Below are 17,542 nucleotides of genomic sequence, written 5' to 3'. Positions count from 1 at the left end.
CTCACTGTGAGATCTTGTTTAGTCACTTTATTGTTGCTTATTATTATTTTAATTGTATTCTCTTTCATCTTTCTTTGTTACCTCGTCTTCACTCTGACCTGACGCTGCTCGTAACGCCTGCGTTCCCCAGGGGATACATAACGTTCCCTCTTATCTCATAGATATAAAAACATGAATTTGATCTTATTCTCAGCGAGGCTTCTGATTGGTCGAGGTGTAGTCCAGGCGTACCTGTCGGGGAGGCGGAGTCTGCGATGTTTCCCATGTTGAGCAGTTTGCTGCTGAAGGTGGACTGCAGCACCGTCTCTGCTCTCCACTTGTCCTCGTTCACCTGCAGAGCTGAACAACAACAACATTTAAAAAGTTTTAAGCTAAATTATAATTATTATTTTATCAATGACATTTATTTATTTATTTATTCATTTATTTAGTTTGCCCTCTCTGAAGAACCAGCACCTTGTCATGGTGGAGAGCTTTGAACCTGGCCCCCCACACATGCCTTGTGTTCCTGCTGGGGTCTCCATGGTGACTGGCCTCAGGCAGGCCCAGACTAAGATTGGCTCAAAGACCTCGTGAAGAACATCATGAGAAGTGAGGACACCCACGTCTCCACGTCTCCGTCCCGCTGGCCCTCGCCTTGTGTCCACCGTGTGCTCATGCACCCAACAGCAGTTCAGAGCATACGGCCTTGAACCCTGGAGAGAGTCCTGTATGGGGTCCTGAAGGGGGCTCTTTAGTCCTGCTGGGAGACCCTGGAAGGAGTCCTGTATGGGGCTCCTGAAGGGGACTCTTTAGTCCTGCTGGGAGACCCTGGAAGGAGTCCTGTATGGGGCTCCTGAAGGGGACTCTTTAGTCCTGCTGGGAGACCCTGGAAAGAGTCCTGTATGGGGCTCCTGAAGGGGACTCTTTAGTCCTGCTGGGAGACCCTGGAAGGAGTCCTGTATGGGGCTCCTGAAGGGGACTCTTTAGTCCTGCTGGGAGACCCTGGAGAGAGTCCTGTATGGGGCTCCTGAAGGGGACTCTTTAGTCCTGCTGGGAGACCCTGGAAAGAGTCCTGTATGGGGCTCCTGAAGGGGACTCTTTAGTCCTGCTGGGAGACCCTGGAAGGAGTCCTGTATGGGGCTCCTGAAGGGGACTCTTTAGTCCTGCTGGGAGACCCTGGAGAGAGTCCTGTATGGGGCTCCTGAAGGGGACTCTTTAGTCCTGCTGGGAGACCCTGGAAAGAGTCCTGTATGGGGCTCCTGAAGGAGGCTCTTTAGTCCTGCTGGGAGACCCTGGAAGGAGTCCTGTATGGGGCTCCTGAAGGGGGCTCTTTAGTCCTGCTGGGAGACCCTGGAAGGAGTCCTGTATGGGGCTCCTGAAGGGGACTCTTTAGTCCTGCTGGGAGACCCTGGAAGGAGTCCTGTATGGGGCTCCTGAAGGGGGCTCTTTAGTCCTGCTGGGAGACCCTGGAGAGAGTCCTGTATGGGGCTCCTGAAGGGGACTCCTTAGTCCTGCTGGGAGACCCTGGAAGAGTCCTGTATGGGGCTCCTGAAGGGGACTCCTTAGTCCTGCTGGGAGACCCTGGAAGGAGTCCTGTATGGGGCTCCTGAAGGGGACTCCTTAGTCCTGCTGGGAGACCCTGGAGAGAGTCCTGTATGGGGCTCCTGAAGGGGACTCCTTAGTCCTGCTGGGAGACCCTGGAAAGAGTCCTGTATGGGGCTCCTGAAGGGAGCTCTTTAGTCCTGCTGGGAGGCCCTGGAGAGAGTCCTGTATGGGGCTCCTGAAGGGGACTCTTTAGTCCTGCTGGGAGACCCTGGAAGGAGTCCTGTATGGGGCTCCTGAAGGGGACTCTTTAGTCCTGCTGGGAGGCCCTGGAGAGAGTCCTGTATGGGGCTCCTGAAGGGGACTCTTTAGTCCTGCTGGGAGACCCTGGAGAGAGTCCTGTATGGGGCTCCTGAAGGGGACTCTTTAGTCCTGCTGGGAGACCCTGGAGAGAGTCCTGTATGGGGCTCCTGAAGGGGACTCTTTAGTCCTGCTGGGAGGCCCTGGAGAGAGTCCTGTATGGGGCTCCTGAAGGGGACTCTTTAGTCCTGCTGGGAGACCCTGGAGAGAGTCCTGTATGGGGCTCCTGAAGGGGGCTCTTTAGTCCTGCTGGGAGGCCCTGGAGAGAGTCCTGTATGGGGCTCCTGAAGGGGGCTCTTTAGTCCTGCTGGGAGACCCTGGAGAGAGTCCTGTATGGGGCTCCTGAAGGGGACTCTTTAGTCCTGCTGGGAGACCCTGGAAGGAGTCCTGTATGGGGCTCCTGAAGGGGACTCTTTAGTCCTGCTGGGAGACCCTGGAGAGAGTCCTGTATGGGCTCCTGAAGGGGACTCCTTAGTCCTGCTGGGAGACCCTGGAAGGAGTCCTGTATGGGGCTCCTGAAGGGGACTCCTTAGTCCTGCTGGGAGACCCTGGAGAGAGTCCTGTATGGGGCTCCTGAAGGGGACTCTTTAGTCCTGCTGGGAGACCCTGGAGAGAGTCCTGTATGGGCTCCTGAAGGGGACTCCTTAGTCCTGCTGGGAGACCCTGGAGAGAGTCCTGTATGGGCTCCTGAAGGGGACTCCTTAGTCCTGCTGGGAGACCCTGGAAGAGAGTCCTGTATGGGGCTCCTGAAGGGGACTCTTTAGTCTTGCTGGGAGACCCTGGAAAGAGTCCTGTATGGGGTCCTGAAGGGGACTCTTTAGTCCTGCTGGGAGACCCTGGAAGGAGTCCTGTATGGGGCTCCTGAAGGGGACTCTTAGTCCTGCTGGGAGACCCTGGAGAGAGTCCTGTATGGGGCTCCTGAAGGGGACTCCTTAGTCTTGCTGGGAGACCCTGGAGAGAGTCCTGTATGGGGCTCCTGAAGGGGACTCCTTAGTCCTGCTGGGAGACCCTGGAGAGAGTCCTGTATGGGGCTCCTGAAGGGGACTCCTTAGTCTTGCTGGGAGACCCTGGAGAGAGTCCTGTATGGGGCTCCTGAAGGGGACTCTTTAGTCCTGCTGGGAGACCCTGGAAAGAGTCCTGTATGGGGCTCCTGAAGGGGACTCCTTAGTCCTGCTGGGAGACCCTGGAGAGAGTCCTGTATGGGGCTCCTGAAGGGGACTCTTTAGTCCTGCTGGGAGACCCTGGAGAGAGTCCTGTATGGGGCTCCTGAAGGGGACTCTTTAGTCCTGCTGGGAGACCCTGGAGAGAGTCCTGTATGGGGCTCCTGAAGGGGACTCTTTAGTCCTGCTGGGAGACCCTGGAGAGAGTCCTGTACGGGCTCCTGAAGGGGACTCTTTAGTCCTGCTGGGAGACCCTGGAGAGAGTCCTGTACGGGGCTCTGAAGGGGACTCTTTAGTCCTGCTGGGAGACCCTGGAGAGAGTCCTGTATGGGGCTCCTGAAGGGGACTCTTTAGTCCTGCTGGGAGACCCTGGAGAGAGTCCTGTATGGGGCTCCTGAAGGGGACTCTTTAGTCCTGCTGGGAGACCCTGGAGAGAGTCCTGTATGGGGCTCCTGAAGGGGACTCCTTAGTCCTGCTGGGAGACCCTGGAGAGAGTCCTGTATGGGCTCCTGAAGGGGACTCTTTAGTCCTGCTGGGAGACCCTGGAGAGAGTCCTGTATGGGGCTCTGAAGGGGACTCTTTAGTCCTGCTGGGAGACCCTGGAGAGAGTCCTGTATGGGGCTCCTGAAGGGGACTCTTTAGTCCTGCTGGGAGACCCTGGAGAGAGTCCTGTATGGGGCTCCTGAAGGGGACTCCTTAGTCCTGCTGGGAGACCCTGGAGAGAGTCCTGTATGGGCTCCTGAAGGGGACTCTTTAGTCCTGCTGGGAGACCCTGGAGAGAGTCCTGTATGGGGCTCCTGAAGGGGACTCTTTAGTCCTGCTGGGAGACCCTGGAGAGAGTCCTGTATGGGGCTCCTGAAGGGGGCTCTTTAGTCCTGCTGGGAGACCCTGGAAAGAGTCCTGTATGGGGCTCCTGAAGGTGGCTCTTTAGTCTTGCTGGGAGACCCTGGAGAGAGTCCTGTATGGGGCTCCTGAAGGGGACTCTTTAGTCCTGCTGGGAGACCCTGGAGAGAGTCCTGTATGGGGCTCCTGAAGGGGACTCTTTAGTCCTGCTGGGAGACCCTGGAGAGAGTCCTGTATGGGGCTCCTGAAGGGGACTCTTTAGTCCTGCTGGGAGACCCTGGAGAGAGTCCTGTATGGGGCTCCTGAAGGGGACTCTTTAGTCCTGCTGGGAGACCCTGGAGAGAGTCCTGTATGGGGCTCCTGAAGGGGACTCTTTAGTCCTGCTGGGAGACCCTGGAGAGAGTCCTGTATGGGCTCCTGAAGGGGACTCTTTAGTCCTGCTGGGAGACCCTGGAGAGAGTCCTGTATGGGGCTCCTGAAGGGGACTCTTTAGTCCTGCTGGGAGACCCTGGAGAGAGTCCTGTATGGGCTCCTGAAGGGGACTCTTTAGTCTTGCTGGGAGACCCTGGAAAGAGTCCTGTATGGGGCTCCTGAAGGGGACTCTTTAGTCCTGCTGGGAGACCCTGGAGAGAGTCCTGTATGGGCTCCTGAAGGGGACTCTTTAGTCTTGCTGGGAGACCCTGGAAAGAGTCCTGTATGGGGCTCCTGAAGGGGACTCTTTAGTCCTGCTGGGAGACTTCAGCGCACATGTGGGCGATGATGGAGACCCTGGAGGGGCGTGGTTGGGAGGAACGGCCCCCCTGATCTGAACCGGAGTGGTGGTTTGTTACTGGACTTCTGTGCTAGTCATGGATTGGCCATAACAAACACCATGTTCGAACATAAGGATGCTCATAAGGATGCTCATAAGTGTACGTGGTACCAGAGCACCCGAGGCAGAAGGTCCATGATCGATGTTGTTATCGTATCATCGGACCTGAGGCCGTATGTTTTGGACACTCGGGTAAAGAGAGGGCGGAGAACTGATCACCTTCTGGTGGTGAGCTGGGTCGAGGGGCGGGGAAGCCTCTGGACGGACCTGGTGAGCCCAGACGAGTAGTGCGGGTGAACTGGGAACGTCTGGAGGAGGCCCAAGTCCAGCAGGAGGCCCAAGTCCATCAGGAGGCCCGAGTCCAGGAGGAGTCCCGAGTCCAGCAGGAGTCCCGAGTCCAGCAGGAGTCCCGAGTCCAGCAGGAGGCCCAAGTCCATCAGGAGGCCCGAGTCCAGGAGGAGTCCCGAGTCCAGCAGGAGGCCCAAGTCCAGCAGGAGGCCCAAGTCCATCAGGAGGCCCGAGTCCAGGAGGAGTCCCAAGTCCATCAGGAGGCCCGAGTCCAGGAGGAGTCCCGAGTCCAGCAGGAGTCCCGAGTCCAGCAGGAGTCCCGAGTCCAGCAGGAGTCCCGAGTCCAGGAGGAGTCCCGAGTCCAGCAGGAGTCCCGAGTCCAGCAGGAGTCCCGAGTCCAGGAGGAGTCCCGAGTCCAGCAGGAGTCCCGAGTCCAGGAGGAGTCCCGAGTCCAGCAGGAGTCCCGAGTCCAGCAGGAGGCCCAAGTCCAGGAGGCCCAAGTCCAGGAGGCCTTCAACTCACACCTCCGGCGGACCTTTCCCTGAGGAGGGACATTGAACCAGAGTGGGCGGTGTGCAAAGCCTCTATTGCTGAAGCCGGGGAGCTGTGGTCTCAAGGTCTTAGGTGCCTCAAGGTAGCCCTGAGTTCAGGTGGTTCAGGCACCTGGTAACAATGCCACCTGGTAAGGATGCTACCTGGTGAGGATGCCACCAGGAAAGAAGGCCAACTGATGAGGATGCCACCTTGAAAGGATGCCACCTAGTAAGGATGCCACCTGGTGAGGATACCACCTGGTAAGGATACCACCTGGTAAGGATACCACCTAGTAAGGATGCCACCTGGTAAGGATGCCACCTGGGAGCCTCCCTAAGTGTTTTTTTATCAAAATCCCAAAGTTTTTAACAAATTAAAATATTTGTAATTTTATTTTTTGCAAATTCAAAATCATTATTTTGTTTGTTTTTAAGCAAATCCACATTTCTACTTTTTATTTTATTTTTAAACTAAATTGTTTATAAACCTGTGTGTTTGTTTACCTGTGTATTTGTTTATCAGTGTATTTGTTTACCTGTGTGTGTGTTTACCTGTGTGTGTGTTTACCTGTGTGTGTGTTTACCTGTGTGTGTTTACCTGTGTGTGTTTACCTGTGTGTGTTTACCTGTGTGTGTTTACCTGTGTGTTTGTTTACCTGTGATGAGCAGGATTTCTCCCGGGGTGACGGTCAGCGCCCAGAAAGCCGCCCGCCTCCACAGCACCACCTTCATCTCCACTCCCGATTGGTCCGTCACCACAATGGAGGCCAGAGGAACGCAAGGCCCTGACCTCACCTGTAGACACCAACGAAGAAGACACCTGATTCAGAAACAAGCACTGAACCCCTCGCTGGACGACGTGTCGTAGCGGCTCCACCCACCTTGATCTCCTTCAGGTGGGAGGGGTGCACCACGGCCACCAGGACCGAGTAGCGGCCCCCCTGCAGGGCACACTGGCTGAGGGGGGTGGGACCGCCTCTGGATTTGGGGGTTTCTGAGATCCAAGCTCTCTTTTTGTCCGGGGATTTGGAGGGGGAGTCTAGTCGCTCGGCATTCTGGGACATCAGCACGCCGTCGGGGGTTACCTCAACCACGACACCACACTCCTCCACCACTACACCACCCTCCGTCCAGCAGGGGGCGCTAAAGAGCTCCAGGGAAGACGCTAAAGGAGACAAAGTCAAAGGGCTGAAGAGCTCCGGGGTGCTGGAGGACATCGAGGGAGGCGTGGCTTGAGGAGGTGGGGTTTGAAGAGGCGGGGCTTGAGATAGAGGAGGCGGAGTTTGTGAATGGTGTATTTGAGGGGGCAGAAGTTGAGGAGGCGGGGTTTGTGGAAGCGGGGTTTGAAGGGGCGGGGTTTGAGGAGGAAGAAGTTGAGGAGGCGGGGCTTGGGAATGGCGTGTTTCACGGGATAGGGTTTGAAGAGGCGGAGCTTGAAGTGACACATTTTCAGACGGGGCTCGAGGAGGCAGAGTTCTCTCAGGGCTGGATGCTGATTGGACGGCGTGCCTGCCCTTCAGGATTAAGGCCTGACTGAGCGTCCAGGTGGACAGGAAGTGAGTGTGTGTGGAGAGAGGAGTCGGGGGGGAGCGGTGTGCAGAGAAACAGCTGTCCAGATACTCCAGAACCGAAGCCGAACACTGGACTTCCTGTTGGGGGTCTTCCTCTGTCGTCCAATCAGATTCAGGCTTCCTGTGATCCTGATCCGTCTCAACGCTCCGTAAAGTAAAAGGTTCTTCGCTCCCCGGGACGATCGCTTCCTCAGGCAGACGACTTCCTGTCACGTCTGAGAAACAGAGGAAATCATTTTTATTTTCCTCATTCAGTTTGGAAGATTCATCCAAACGTTTTTTTTTGCAAATTAAAAAAAAAATGTTTTAGTGTGATTTATTTTAGCAAATTTTTGTATTGAAGTTTTTTAGCAAATCCCAAAGTGTTCTCACCTGGTGCTGCCTTCAGGTGTCCGTCCTGCCAGCGGAGCTCCAGGTGTCTCCAGTCTGCAGGGGGCCTCCAGTCAGCAGGGGGCCTCCAGTCTGCAGGGGGCCTCCAGTCAGCAGGGGGTCTCCAGTCAGCAGGGGGTCTCCAGTCAGCAGGGGGCCTCCAGTCAGCAGGGGGCCTCCAGTCTGCAGGGGGCCTCCGCTCCTCCCCTCCCCCAGCTGGAGGCCCTGATGCTGGGCCGCGGGTCGGGGGAGGAGCCCCCAGGAACACGTGGATCTTCTGACGGTCAGACATACCGACCGCAGAGAGACTACAGGAGTTTATTCAAGAGAAAGAAGTTAGACTTTATTTAAAATAAGACATTTGAGGTTTTTGTGTTTCTTTCATAAAGTTTTTTATCTAAATAATGTCAGCTTAAATAAAGGTCTTCTCAGCGCTTTTTAACAACATCTGGATTCATAACCATGACTCCACAGAAACAGCCAACATGCTTCCGTCATGGATGTTTCACAGCTGGGAACAATAACACGGCTCGACCAATCAGGGGGCAGGATGATGGGGTGGGTCAGCAGGGGGGGGGGTTCTCCAAAGAAGAGAAAAAGACCATTTTAATAATAACTATCAAAGGGAAAACATGTCTGAGGATTTAATATCACTTGCCGTAGTTTTTTCAATTTATTATTATTTTTTGATATTTTAATATTGTTTATAAATATTTACATTATTTTAGAATGTAAATATGCGCACACACACACGCGCACGGGTTTTACCGAGGCGTGCTCCCGAGGCGGTGACGGGAACCCGCATGGCAGGAAGTTAAAGTTAGCCAGTAAAAACCTTTGGATTTCAACATAAGAGCCCCAACTTATTGTTTATTAAAATCATACGATTACATATTGATTGGTTGAAGAAACAATTAAATGTTCTTGAACCGTTTATTTGAGTGTATATTCCGTATTAAACTAAATAGTTAAATGAATCAAGAAAAGTTATGTTAATATGCTTTTATTTTGCCAACCGGAAGCGTCCTTTGCAGCAACTCTCGCTAGCTCGGCGATCATTTAAAACAACACAAACATACTGAAAACATGTCACATAAGTATAAAATACACATATATGCCATATAATGTCTACTTTGTACACTTCTGTGTCGGTTTATCTCCACGCGCTGCGTCTCAGGGACGGGCAGAAACAGGCTTTAGCTCAACTTTAGCTAAAGTTTAGTATCACAAGCGACTTTTCCGGGTTACAGCAGTTTGTTTATAAACGGTCTCGTGCGAGTCGTGGCCAACACTTTAAATACATATAGCTGCACGAGAACGCGCACAGGTTATCACGCACGCGTGGCAGGAGGTGCGGCAGGAGGCGGAGTTCGCGCTGCGGGACAGAGAGAGTGCTTCCCCGCAGATCTTCCTCTCCCTCCAGAACTCTTTAAACGGCTCTAAACCTCCGCAATACAGCGACCATGTACCGGTGCTTCGGCTCTCTGCTCCCGCGGGCCTGTCGCTCCGGCGCGCGGGCCTCTCTCTGCGGCGCGCGGGCCTACAGCCAGGCCGCGGACAGCAGCGATGATCCGAACTTCTTCACCATGGTGGAGGGCTTCTTCGATCGCGGGGCCGCCATCGTGGAGGACCGGCTCGTGGAGGGCTTGAAGACGCGCGAGACACAGGAGCAGAAGAGGAGGCGCGTGCGCGGGATCCTTAGGGTCATCAAACCGTGCAACCACGTGCTCAGCGTCAACTTCCCCATCAAGAAGGACTGCGGGGAGTGGGAGGTGATCGAGGCGTACCGAGCCCAACACAGCCAGCACCGGACCCCCTGCAAAGGAGGTGAGTTCAACCTGTTAACCTCAGGACCCCCTGTAGGGAGGTGGGTTCAACCTCAGGACCCCCTGTAGGGAGGTGAGTCTCAGGACCCCCTGTAGGGAGGTGAGTTCAACCTCAGGACCCCCTGCAGGGAGGTGAGTCTCAGGACCCCCTGCAGGGAGGTGAGTTCAACCTCAGGACCCCCTGCAGGGAGGTGAGTCTCAGGACCCCCTGTAGGGAGGTGAGTTCAACCTCAGGACCCCCTGCAGGGAGGTGAGTCTCAGGACCCCCTGTAGGGAGGTGGGTTCAACCTCAGGACCCCCTGTAGGGAGGTGAGTCTCAGGACCCCCTGTAGGGAGGTGAGTTCAACCTCAGGACCCCCTGTAGAGAGGTGAGTCTCAGGACCCCCTGTAGGGAGGTGAGTTCAACCTCAGGACCCCCTGTAGAGAGGTGAGTCTCAGGACCCCCTGTAGGGAGGTGAGTTCAACCTCAGGACCCCCTGCAGGGAGGTGAGTTCAACCTCAGGACCCCCTGCAGAGAGGTGAGTCTCAGGACCCCCTGCAGAGAGGTGAGTTCAACCTCAGGACCCCCTGCAGAGAGGTGAGTTCAACCTCAGGACCCCCTGCAGAGAGGTGAGTCTCAGGACCCCCTGCAGAGAGGTGAGTCTCAGGACCCCCTGTAGAGAGGTGAGTTCAACCTCAGGACCCCCTGTAGAGAGGTGAGTTCAACCTCAGGACCCCCTGTAGAGAGGTGAGTTCAACCTCAGGACCCCCTGCAGAGAGGTGAGTTCAACCTCAGGACCCCCTGTAGAGAGGTGAGCCTCAGGACCCCCTGTAGAGAGGTGAGTTCAACCTCAGGACCCCCTGCAGAGAGGTGAGTTCAACCTCAGGACCCCCTGTAGAGAGGTGAGCCTCAGGACCCCCTGTAGAGAGGTGAGCCTCAGGACCCCCTGTAGAGAGGTGAGTTCAACCTCAGGACCCCCTGTAGAGAGGTGAGCCTCAGGACCCCCTGTAGAGAGGTGAGCCTCAGGACCCCCTGCAGGGAGGTGAGTTCAACCTCAGGACCCCCTGCAGAGAGGTGAGTCTCAGGACCCCCTGTAGAGAGGTGAGTTCAACCTCAGGACCCCCTGTAGAGAGGTGAGTCTCAGGACCCTGCCCTGCCGTGGTCCCCTTGAGCAAGGCACCGGACGCTCATGCTTTAATGTTTTTATTGTTAAAAAGATTGATCCGAAATATTCTATTTTTAATGGATACTTTTATTCTACACTATATTGATATTGTTTGGATATTAGCCGTGTGCGTGCGTGCGTGTTAATATTTATTTACTGAAACAAAGAAGAGGGGGCGGAGCTTATGGGCTCACGCGGACCCGGCAGATACTGTGTCAAATGCTGCGGTGATGAAACGCAAGGATTATTAGATCAAGCATTCTCTCTGGAACAGGATGGAGCTCAAAGGCTTTCTCTCTCTCCGGTTTGCCACGAGGGCAGTTCCTTTCTACTTCCTGCTTCTTCACACACATGCTCTCCAGCGCAGCTTAGCTCCGAGTGTTAGCATGCTAATGTGAACACAGACTATTACGTCCAAAACACATCGGGGTGTGTGTGTGTGTGTGTGTGTGTGTGTGTGTGTGTCTGTGTGTGTGTGTGTGTGTGTGTGTGTGTGTGTGAGGTCGATCAGGGGGTGATCGTCCTGCAGGTCACTGGCCTTGTTTTACTCCAGAGGAGGAAGCAGGACGCTCAGCTGGGACCGCACGTCTCCTCCTGCAGCGTTAGAGGCTAGAGTCCCTGTGTGTGATCTCAGGTGAGGAACCAGAGGCCGGTCCCACGAAGCTGGTTCTCTTCTTAGCGGCTAGATCTCCATGGTAACTGATGCTGAGCAGGTTGGGTTGCAGGCTCAGAGCTCAACTCAGTGAAAGCACCGCCTGCTGACCAATCAGAGCTCAGCGTGCGGAGTTCAAAGCGATCAAGTCAAATCACAGGAGAAAGGAAACACAGAGAGACGGCCGGCAGAAATCACGTCTGTGTGAACGAGAACAGAACATCAGCTCCATCTCCAGAGCAGTCTGACTGTTAGAACATCAGCGTCAAGAAAGCTCTTAAATATCTGCCTCAGCATCAGAACCCGGATCAGAGTACACTGAGTCCAGTCAGCATCAGAACCCGGATCAGAGTACACTAAGTCCAGTCAGCATCAGAACCCGGATCAGAGTACACTAAGTCCAGTCAGCATCAGTACCCGGATCAGAGTACACTAAGTCCAGTCAGCATCAGAACCCGGATCAGAGTACACTAAGTCCAGTCAGCATCAGTACCCGGATCAGAGTACACTAAGTCCAGTCAGCATCAGTACCCGGATCAGAGTACACTAAGTCCAGTCAGCATCAGAACCCGGATCAGAGTACACTAAGTCCAGTCAGCATCAGTACCCGGATCAGAGTACACTAAGTCCAGTCAGCATCAGAACCCGGATCAGAGTACACTGAGTCAGTCCAGCATCAGTACCCGGATCAGAGTACACTAAGTCCAGTCAGCATCAGTACCCGGATCAGAGTACACTAAATCCAGTCAGCATCAGTACCCGGATCAGAGTACACTAAGTCCAGTCAGCATCAGTACCCGGATCAGAGCACACTAAGTCCAGTCAGCATCAGTACCCGGATCAGAGTACACTAAGTCCAGTCAGCATCAGTACCCGGATCAGAGTACACTAGTCCAGTCAGCATCAGAACCCGGATCAGAGTACACTAAGTCCAGTCAGCATCAGAACCCGGATCAGAGTACACTGAGTCCAGTCAGCATCAGAACCCGGATCAGAGTACACTAAGTCCAGTCAGCATCAGTACCCGGATCAGAGTACACTGAGTCCAGTCCGCGGCACATCACTTCCTGATGTCTCACATGTCTCTGATCCGAGTCCCTGAGCGTGTCTGGCCGTGCAGCACTCTCAGCGCCACAGACTGGAGGAAGCATTATGTCAGCAACACGTTGAGGAAACTCTGAGTCAGAGGTGATGAGAGTCAGACGGTGTGTTAGACGGGCCGTGACATCATGGACCTGCTGATGGACGCATTCCAACACTTGCTCTGCTCCAGCTGTGTTCACCTTGCAGCTGCAGCTCTGAGGCTTTGATCCTGATCAAGTGTTTCAGTCATGTTTAAAGTTTAACTTCTTCATGTGTCTGATATTAGAGTTCACTTTTCATTCAGGAAGTGTGACGCTGCGCTGTCAGTAGCTTCTCCATGCTGTGATTGGTCGAATGCTCCAGATACCCCCCCTCTCATGTGAACACCTAGCTAGAGAGGACACGGCTGGCTGAGCGATCCACTTGATAACCCGCGTCGTAGGACCGCTTAGCGAGAGCGCGGATGTTCTGGATTAGGCCAACCGGCTAACTCCAACTTATCAGGTCAGGTTGAACCGGCTTCGTAGGACAGGCCCCAGCAGGTTGAACCGGCTTCGTAGGCCTCTGCTCTCCAGCTCAGGCTCAGGCGAGGTGTGTCTCAGAGGAAGACTCAAAGGAGGTCAAGGAGACGCAGGGAGAGGTCTGCTCTGCTCCAGCAGACCATGTTCAGGGAACTCCAGTGTCCTGACGCCCGTCTGTGTCCCTGCTTCGTGCTCAATCCTGAGACATTGCCACTGTATCCTCTAGCTCAGTGGTTCCCAAACGGTGTGCCGTGAGGCAAGTCCGGGTGTGCCGTGGGATTTTGTGACAACCATACGTTATTATTGCAATATACAACTACATAAAAATAATTATTTTTTTATTTACTATATCTTACTATATATGGCTGAGTCAGCGATAACTCTCGAGGGGTGGAGGTGTGCCCGTTATTTTGAGTTCATCCGAAGAATAGACAGGAATGGTGAGGTGCAAACTGTGTCCAGGCCGGAAGCTGGTATCCACTGCTGTGAACACCACGTCACACCTCAACAAGCACCTGCAAAGAACACGTGCTAAGGTGAAGCTACCGCACACGCTATGTGTTTGTTTATATCACGTAGTCTGTTCTTCTTCTCTGTCTTCCGGTTGTTGCCTGTTTTGAATGACGAATACACACTACCGCCGCCTGCTGGTAAGGAGAGTTATTGTCACTCACGCATGCGCAGTTCGTACGTGCTCGGCTGAAGTCTTTGCGGTGTCTGGTTCCAGTGCAACACATGGCCAACACGCAGGAGAACACGCCGACGCAACAGCGTGAGCAGAGATAGACTGCGCAAAATATACAGATAGCAGGAGACAGAGGACAGCCACGGTCAGATAGCAGGAGACAGAGGACAGCCACGGTCAGATAGCAGGAGACAGAGGACAGCCACGGTCAGATAGCAGGAGACAGAGGACAGCCACGGTCAGATAGCGGGAGACAGAGGACAGCCACGGTCAGATAGCGGGAGACAGAGGACAGCCACAGTCAGATAGCAGGAGACAGAGGACAGCCACGGTCAGATAGCGGGAGACAGAGGACAGCCACGGTCAGATAGCAGGAGACAGAGGACAGCCACGGTCAGATAGCAGGAGACAGAGGACAGCCACAGTCAGACAGCAGGAGACAGAGGACAGCCACGGTCAGATAGCAGGAGACAGAGGACAGCCACGGTCAGATAGCAGGAGACAGAGGACAGCCACGGTCAGACAGCGGGAGACAGAGGACAGCCACGGTCAGATAGTGGGAGACAGAGGACAGCCACGGTCAGATAGCGGGAGACAGAGGACAGCCACGGTCAGATAGCAGGAGACAGAGGACAGCCACGGTCAGATAGCAGGAGACAGAGGACAGCCACGGTCAGATAGGAAAACATTTGAACAAGAGAACATTTGAAACTTTAGCAGTCTGCGTGATCTGCCTGCAGGGAGGGGCGAGTAAAGTAACGAGTTACTTTATGTAGAGAGTAACGAAGTAGTGTAATATATTACTTTTTTTTAGTAACGACTCTGCTGAAATGTTACATTTATAATTTGTAGTTCAGGACCATGGACAATGCAGCTTCCTTGCATTGACAGTTATCTGTGCTGAATTTCCTTTGTCTCATTTGTAATGCTGTGACCTGTCTGGTTTAAATGAGTGTGTTGCTGCTTTGATGAAGCCTAATTTGATAACGTTTCAAATTAATTTCTGAAATATTTCGTTACTAAATATTTCATGAGTAATATAGTTGTCTTTGTTACATTTTATTTGGCATTTGTAAATAATTATGCACATTTACAGATATTTTACATATGAGTGATAACACGTGTTATAAGGGCTATTTTGCACAATAGGTGTGCCTTGAGATTTTGACTTGTCCTTTGGTGCCTTGGGCACAAACAGTTTGGGAACCATTGCACTAGAGCCTCAAGAGACACTTAAGAGACATGCTGGAGACACTTAGAGACATGCTGGAGACACTTAGAGACATGCTGGAGACACTTAGAGACACATTGAGACATGCTGGAGACACTTAGAGACACATAGGGACATGCTGGAGACACTTAGAGACATGCTGGAGACACTTACAGACATGCTGGAGACACTTAGAGACATACTGGAGACATTTAGAGACACATAGGGACATGTTGGAGACATGCTGGAGACACTTACAGACATGCTGGAGACACTTAGACATGCTGGAGACACTTAGAGACATGCTGGAGACACATATAGACATGCTGGAGACACTTGGAGACATACTGGAGACACATAGAGACATGCTGGAGACACTTAGAGACATGCTGAAGACACTTAGAGACATGCTGGAGACACATAGAGACATGCTGGAGACACTTAGAGACACATAGAGACATGCTGGAGACACTTAGAGACATACTGGAGACACATAGAGACATGCTGGAGACACATAGAGACATGCTGGAGACACTTAGAGACATGCTGGAGACACATAGAGACATGCTGGAGACACATAGAGACATGCTGGAGACACTTAGAGACATGCTGGAGACACATAGAGACATGCTGGAGACACTTAGAGACATGCTGGAGACATGTTGGAGACACATAGAGACATGCTGGAGACACTTAGAGACATGCTGGAGACACTTAGAGACATGCTGGAGACACTTAGAGACATGCTGGAGACACTTTGAGACATGCTGGAGACACATAGAGACATGCTGGAGACACTTAGATACATGCTAGAGACACTTAGAGACACATAGAGACATGCTGGAGACACTTGGAGACATGCTGGAGACACTTAGAGACATGCTGGAGACACTTGGAGACATGCTGGAGACACTTAGAGACATGTTGGAGACACTTAGATACATGCTGGAGACACTTAGAGACACATAGAGACATGCTGGAGACACTTGGAGACGTGCTGGAGACATGCTGGAGACACTTGGAGACATGCTGGAGACACTTGGAGACATGCTGGAGACACTTGGAGACATACTGGAGACACTTAGAGACGCATAGAGACATGCTGGAGACACTTAGAGACACATAGAGACATGCTGCAGACACAGAGACATGCTGGAGACACAGAGACATGCTGGAGACACACAGAGACATGCTGGAGACACACAGAGACATGCTGGAGACACTTAGAGATATGCTGGAGACACTTAGAGACATGCTGCAGACACATAGGTCCTGGATGGATATCCTCGTGGATTAATCTTCCTATTATACACACATGCATTTCCAAACATTTGGACTACCTATGTTGCAAATGTATTATCTTTTCAATTTACACACAGCATCTATTGCACGTCTGTCCGTCCTGGGAGAGGGATCCCTCCTCTGTTGCTCTCCCTGAGGTTTCTCCATGTTTCCCTTTAAACTGGGTTTTCTTTGGAAGTTTTTCCTTGTACGATGTGAGGGTCTGAGGACAGAGGGTCTAAGGACAGAGGGCCTAAGGACAGAGGGTCTAAGGACAGAGGGTGTCGTATTGTCATACTGATATTCTGTACACACTGTGAAGACCACTGAGACAAATGTAACATTTGTGATATTGGGCTATATAAATAAACATTGATTGATTGACATAGAGATATGCTGGAGACACTTAGAGACATGCTGGAGACACAGAGACATGCTGGAGACACACAGAAACATGCTGGAGACACACAGAGACATGCTGGAGACACTTAGAGACATGCTGGAGACACTTAGAGACATGCTGCAGACACATAGAGATATGCTGGATACACTTAGAGACATGCTGGAGACACTTAGAGACATGCTGGAGACACAGAGACATGCTGGAGACACACAGAGACACCCTGGGGGAAACACTGAACTCTAAACGGATAATGGCAGAGTCTTCCAGGGACCTAGGAGTGTCCTGGTACACCACTATGTGCATGTAGAAACAGAAAGCCCTCAGTAATCAGTCTGCTGCTCGCTGGCAGCTGTGTCTGTCGCACACATGTCCTTTGAGTTGTTGTGCTGTAGTTTTCCACTGCCTCTGCAACGCAGACCAACCCAAGGTAGGGATGTACCTGCAGATCTGCTTCAGACGAGGACAGGGTGCGGCTGCTTTTACTGAAGGCAAATCAAACTCTTTGTCCTGCTCCTTTAAACCAGTCGGGTTTCATGTGAGCAGCCGCACCCTCGCTGACTCACTCTCTCCTGCCAACGCCTCACTCTTCACTCCATCGCGCACTCCGCCCACTGCCCACAGCCGCATGCCAGAGCTCTTCAACCCCGCAGACAAGTCTCACATTAAGAGGCGTCTCCACTGGGACATGTGTCCATGCCTTAATGTTCATAAAGGTTCCTATGCCGACCATTACGCACCTAATATGATACACTGAGTTATACAGAGATGGGGTCGTTACTAAAAAAAAAAGTAATATATTACATATTACATATTACTTTAAAAAAAAGTAATATATTACACTACTTCGTTACTATCTACATAAAGTAATTCGTTACTTTACTCGTTACTTTACTCGTTACTTTACTCGCAGGGCCGGCCCGCCCCTCCCTGCAGGCAGATCACGCAGACTGCTAAAGTTTCAAATGTTCTCTTTAGTTCAGTTTCCATTGTCGCATCAGACTGATCCAGATCCTGAATGTTTTCCTATCTGACCGTGGCTGTCCTCTGTCTCCTGCTATCTGACCGTGGCTGTCCTCTGTCTCCCGCTATCTGACCGTGGCTGTCCTCTGTCTCCCGCTATCTGACCGTGGCTGTCCTCTGTCTCCTGCTATCTGACCGTGGCTGTCCTCTGTCTCCTGCTATCTGACCGTGGCTGTCCTCTGTCTCCTGCTATCTGACCGTGGCTGTCCTCTGTCTCCTGCTATCTGACCGTGGCTGTCCTCTGTCTCCTGCTATCT

The 17,542-nt window shown here is 52.7% G+C and overlaps 2 protein-coding genes across 3 annotated transcripts in view; one reads left to right on the top strand and one right to left on the bottom strand.

The window, feature by feature from the left end:
* Nucleotides 1-98: 98 nt before the first annotated feature.
* shld2 (shieldin complex subunit 2) lies at nucleotides 99-8,924 on the bottom strand (the record flags this gene model as incomplete). Its single annotated transcript, XM_034077052.2, has 5 exons — nucleotides 8,799-8,924; nucleotides 7,463-7,767; nucleotides 6,401-7,305; nucleotides 6,176-6,314; nucleotides 99-339 (listed from the first exon to the last, which is right to left on the bottom strand). Coding segments are annotated over exons 2-5 (1,574 nt in total), but the record flags the coding sequence as incomplete, so codon positions are not given.
* The window catches only part of LOC117440819 (glutamate dehydrogenase 1, mitochondrial), a 30,487-nt gene continuing 21,444 nt past the window's right edge, over nucleotides 8,500-17,542 (top strand). Inside the window, exon 1 of one of the 2 annotated variants that reach the window (XM_034077050.2) lies at nucleotides 8,500-9,286. In XM_034077050.2, the coding sequence (XP_033932941.1) occupies nucleotides 8,923-9,286 (364 nt within the window). In that variant the 5' untranslated portion in view covers nucleotides 8,500-8,922. Of the gene's footprint in view, nucleotides 9,287-10,994; nucleotides 11,065-17,542 lie in introns of those variants that run through there. The other variant, XM_034077051.2, reaches the window with a different exon arrangement.

Source organism: Pseudochaenichthys georgianus, unplaced genomic scaffold (assembly GCF_902827115.2).
Source record: "Pseudochaenichthys georgianus unplaced genomic scaffold, fPseGeo1.2 scaffold_1252_arrow_ctg1, whole genome shotgun sequence".
Lineage (NCBI taxonomy): Eukaryota > Metazoa > Chordata > Actinopteri > Perciformes > Channichthyidae > Pseudochaenichthys > Pseudochaenichthys georgianus.
This window is presented reverse-complemented; position numbering and strand designations above follow the sequence as displayed.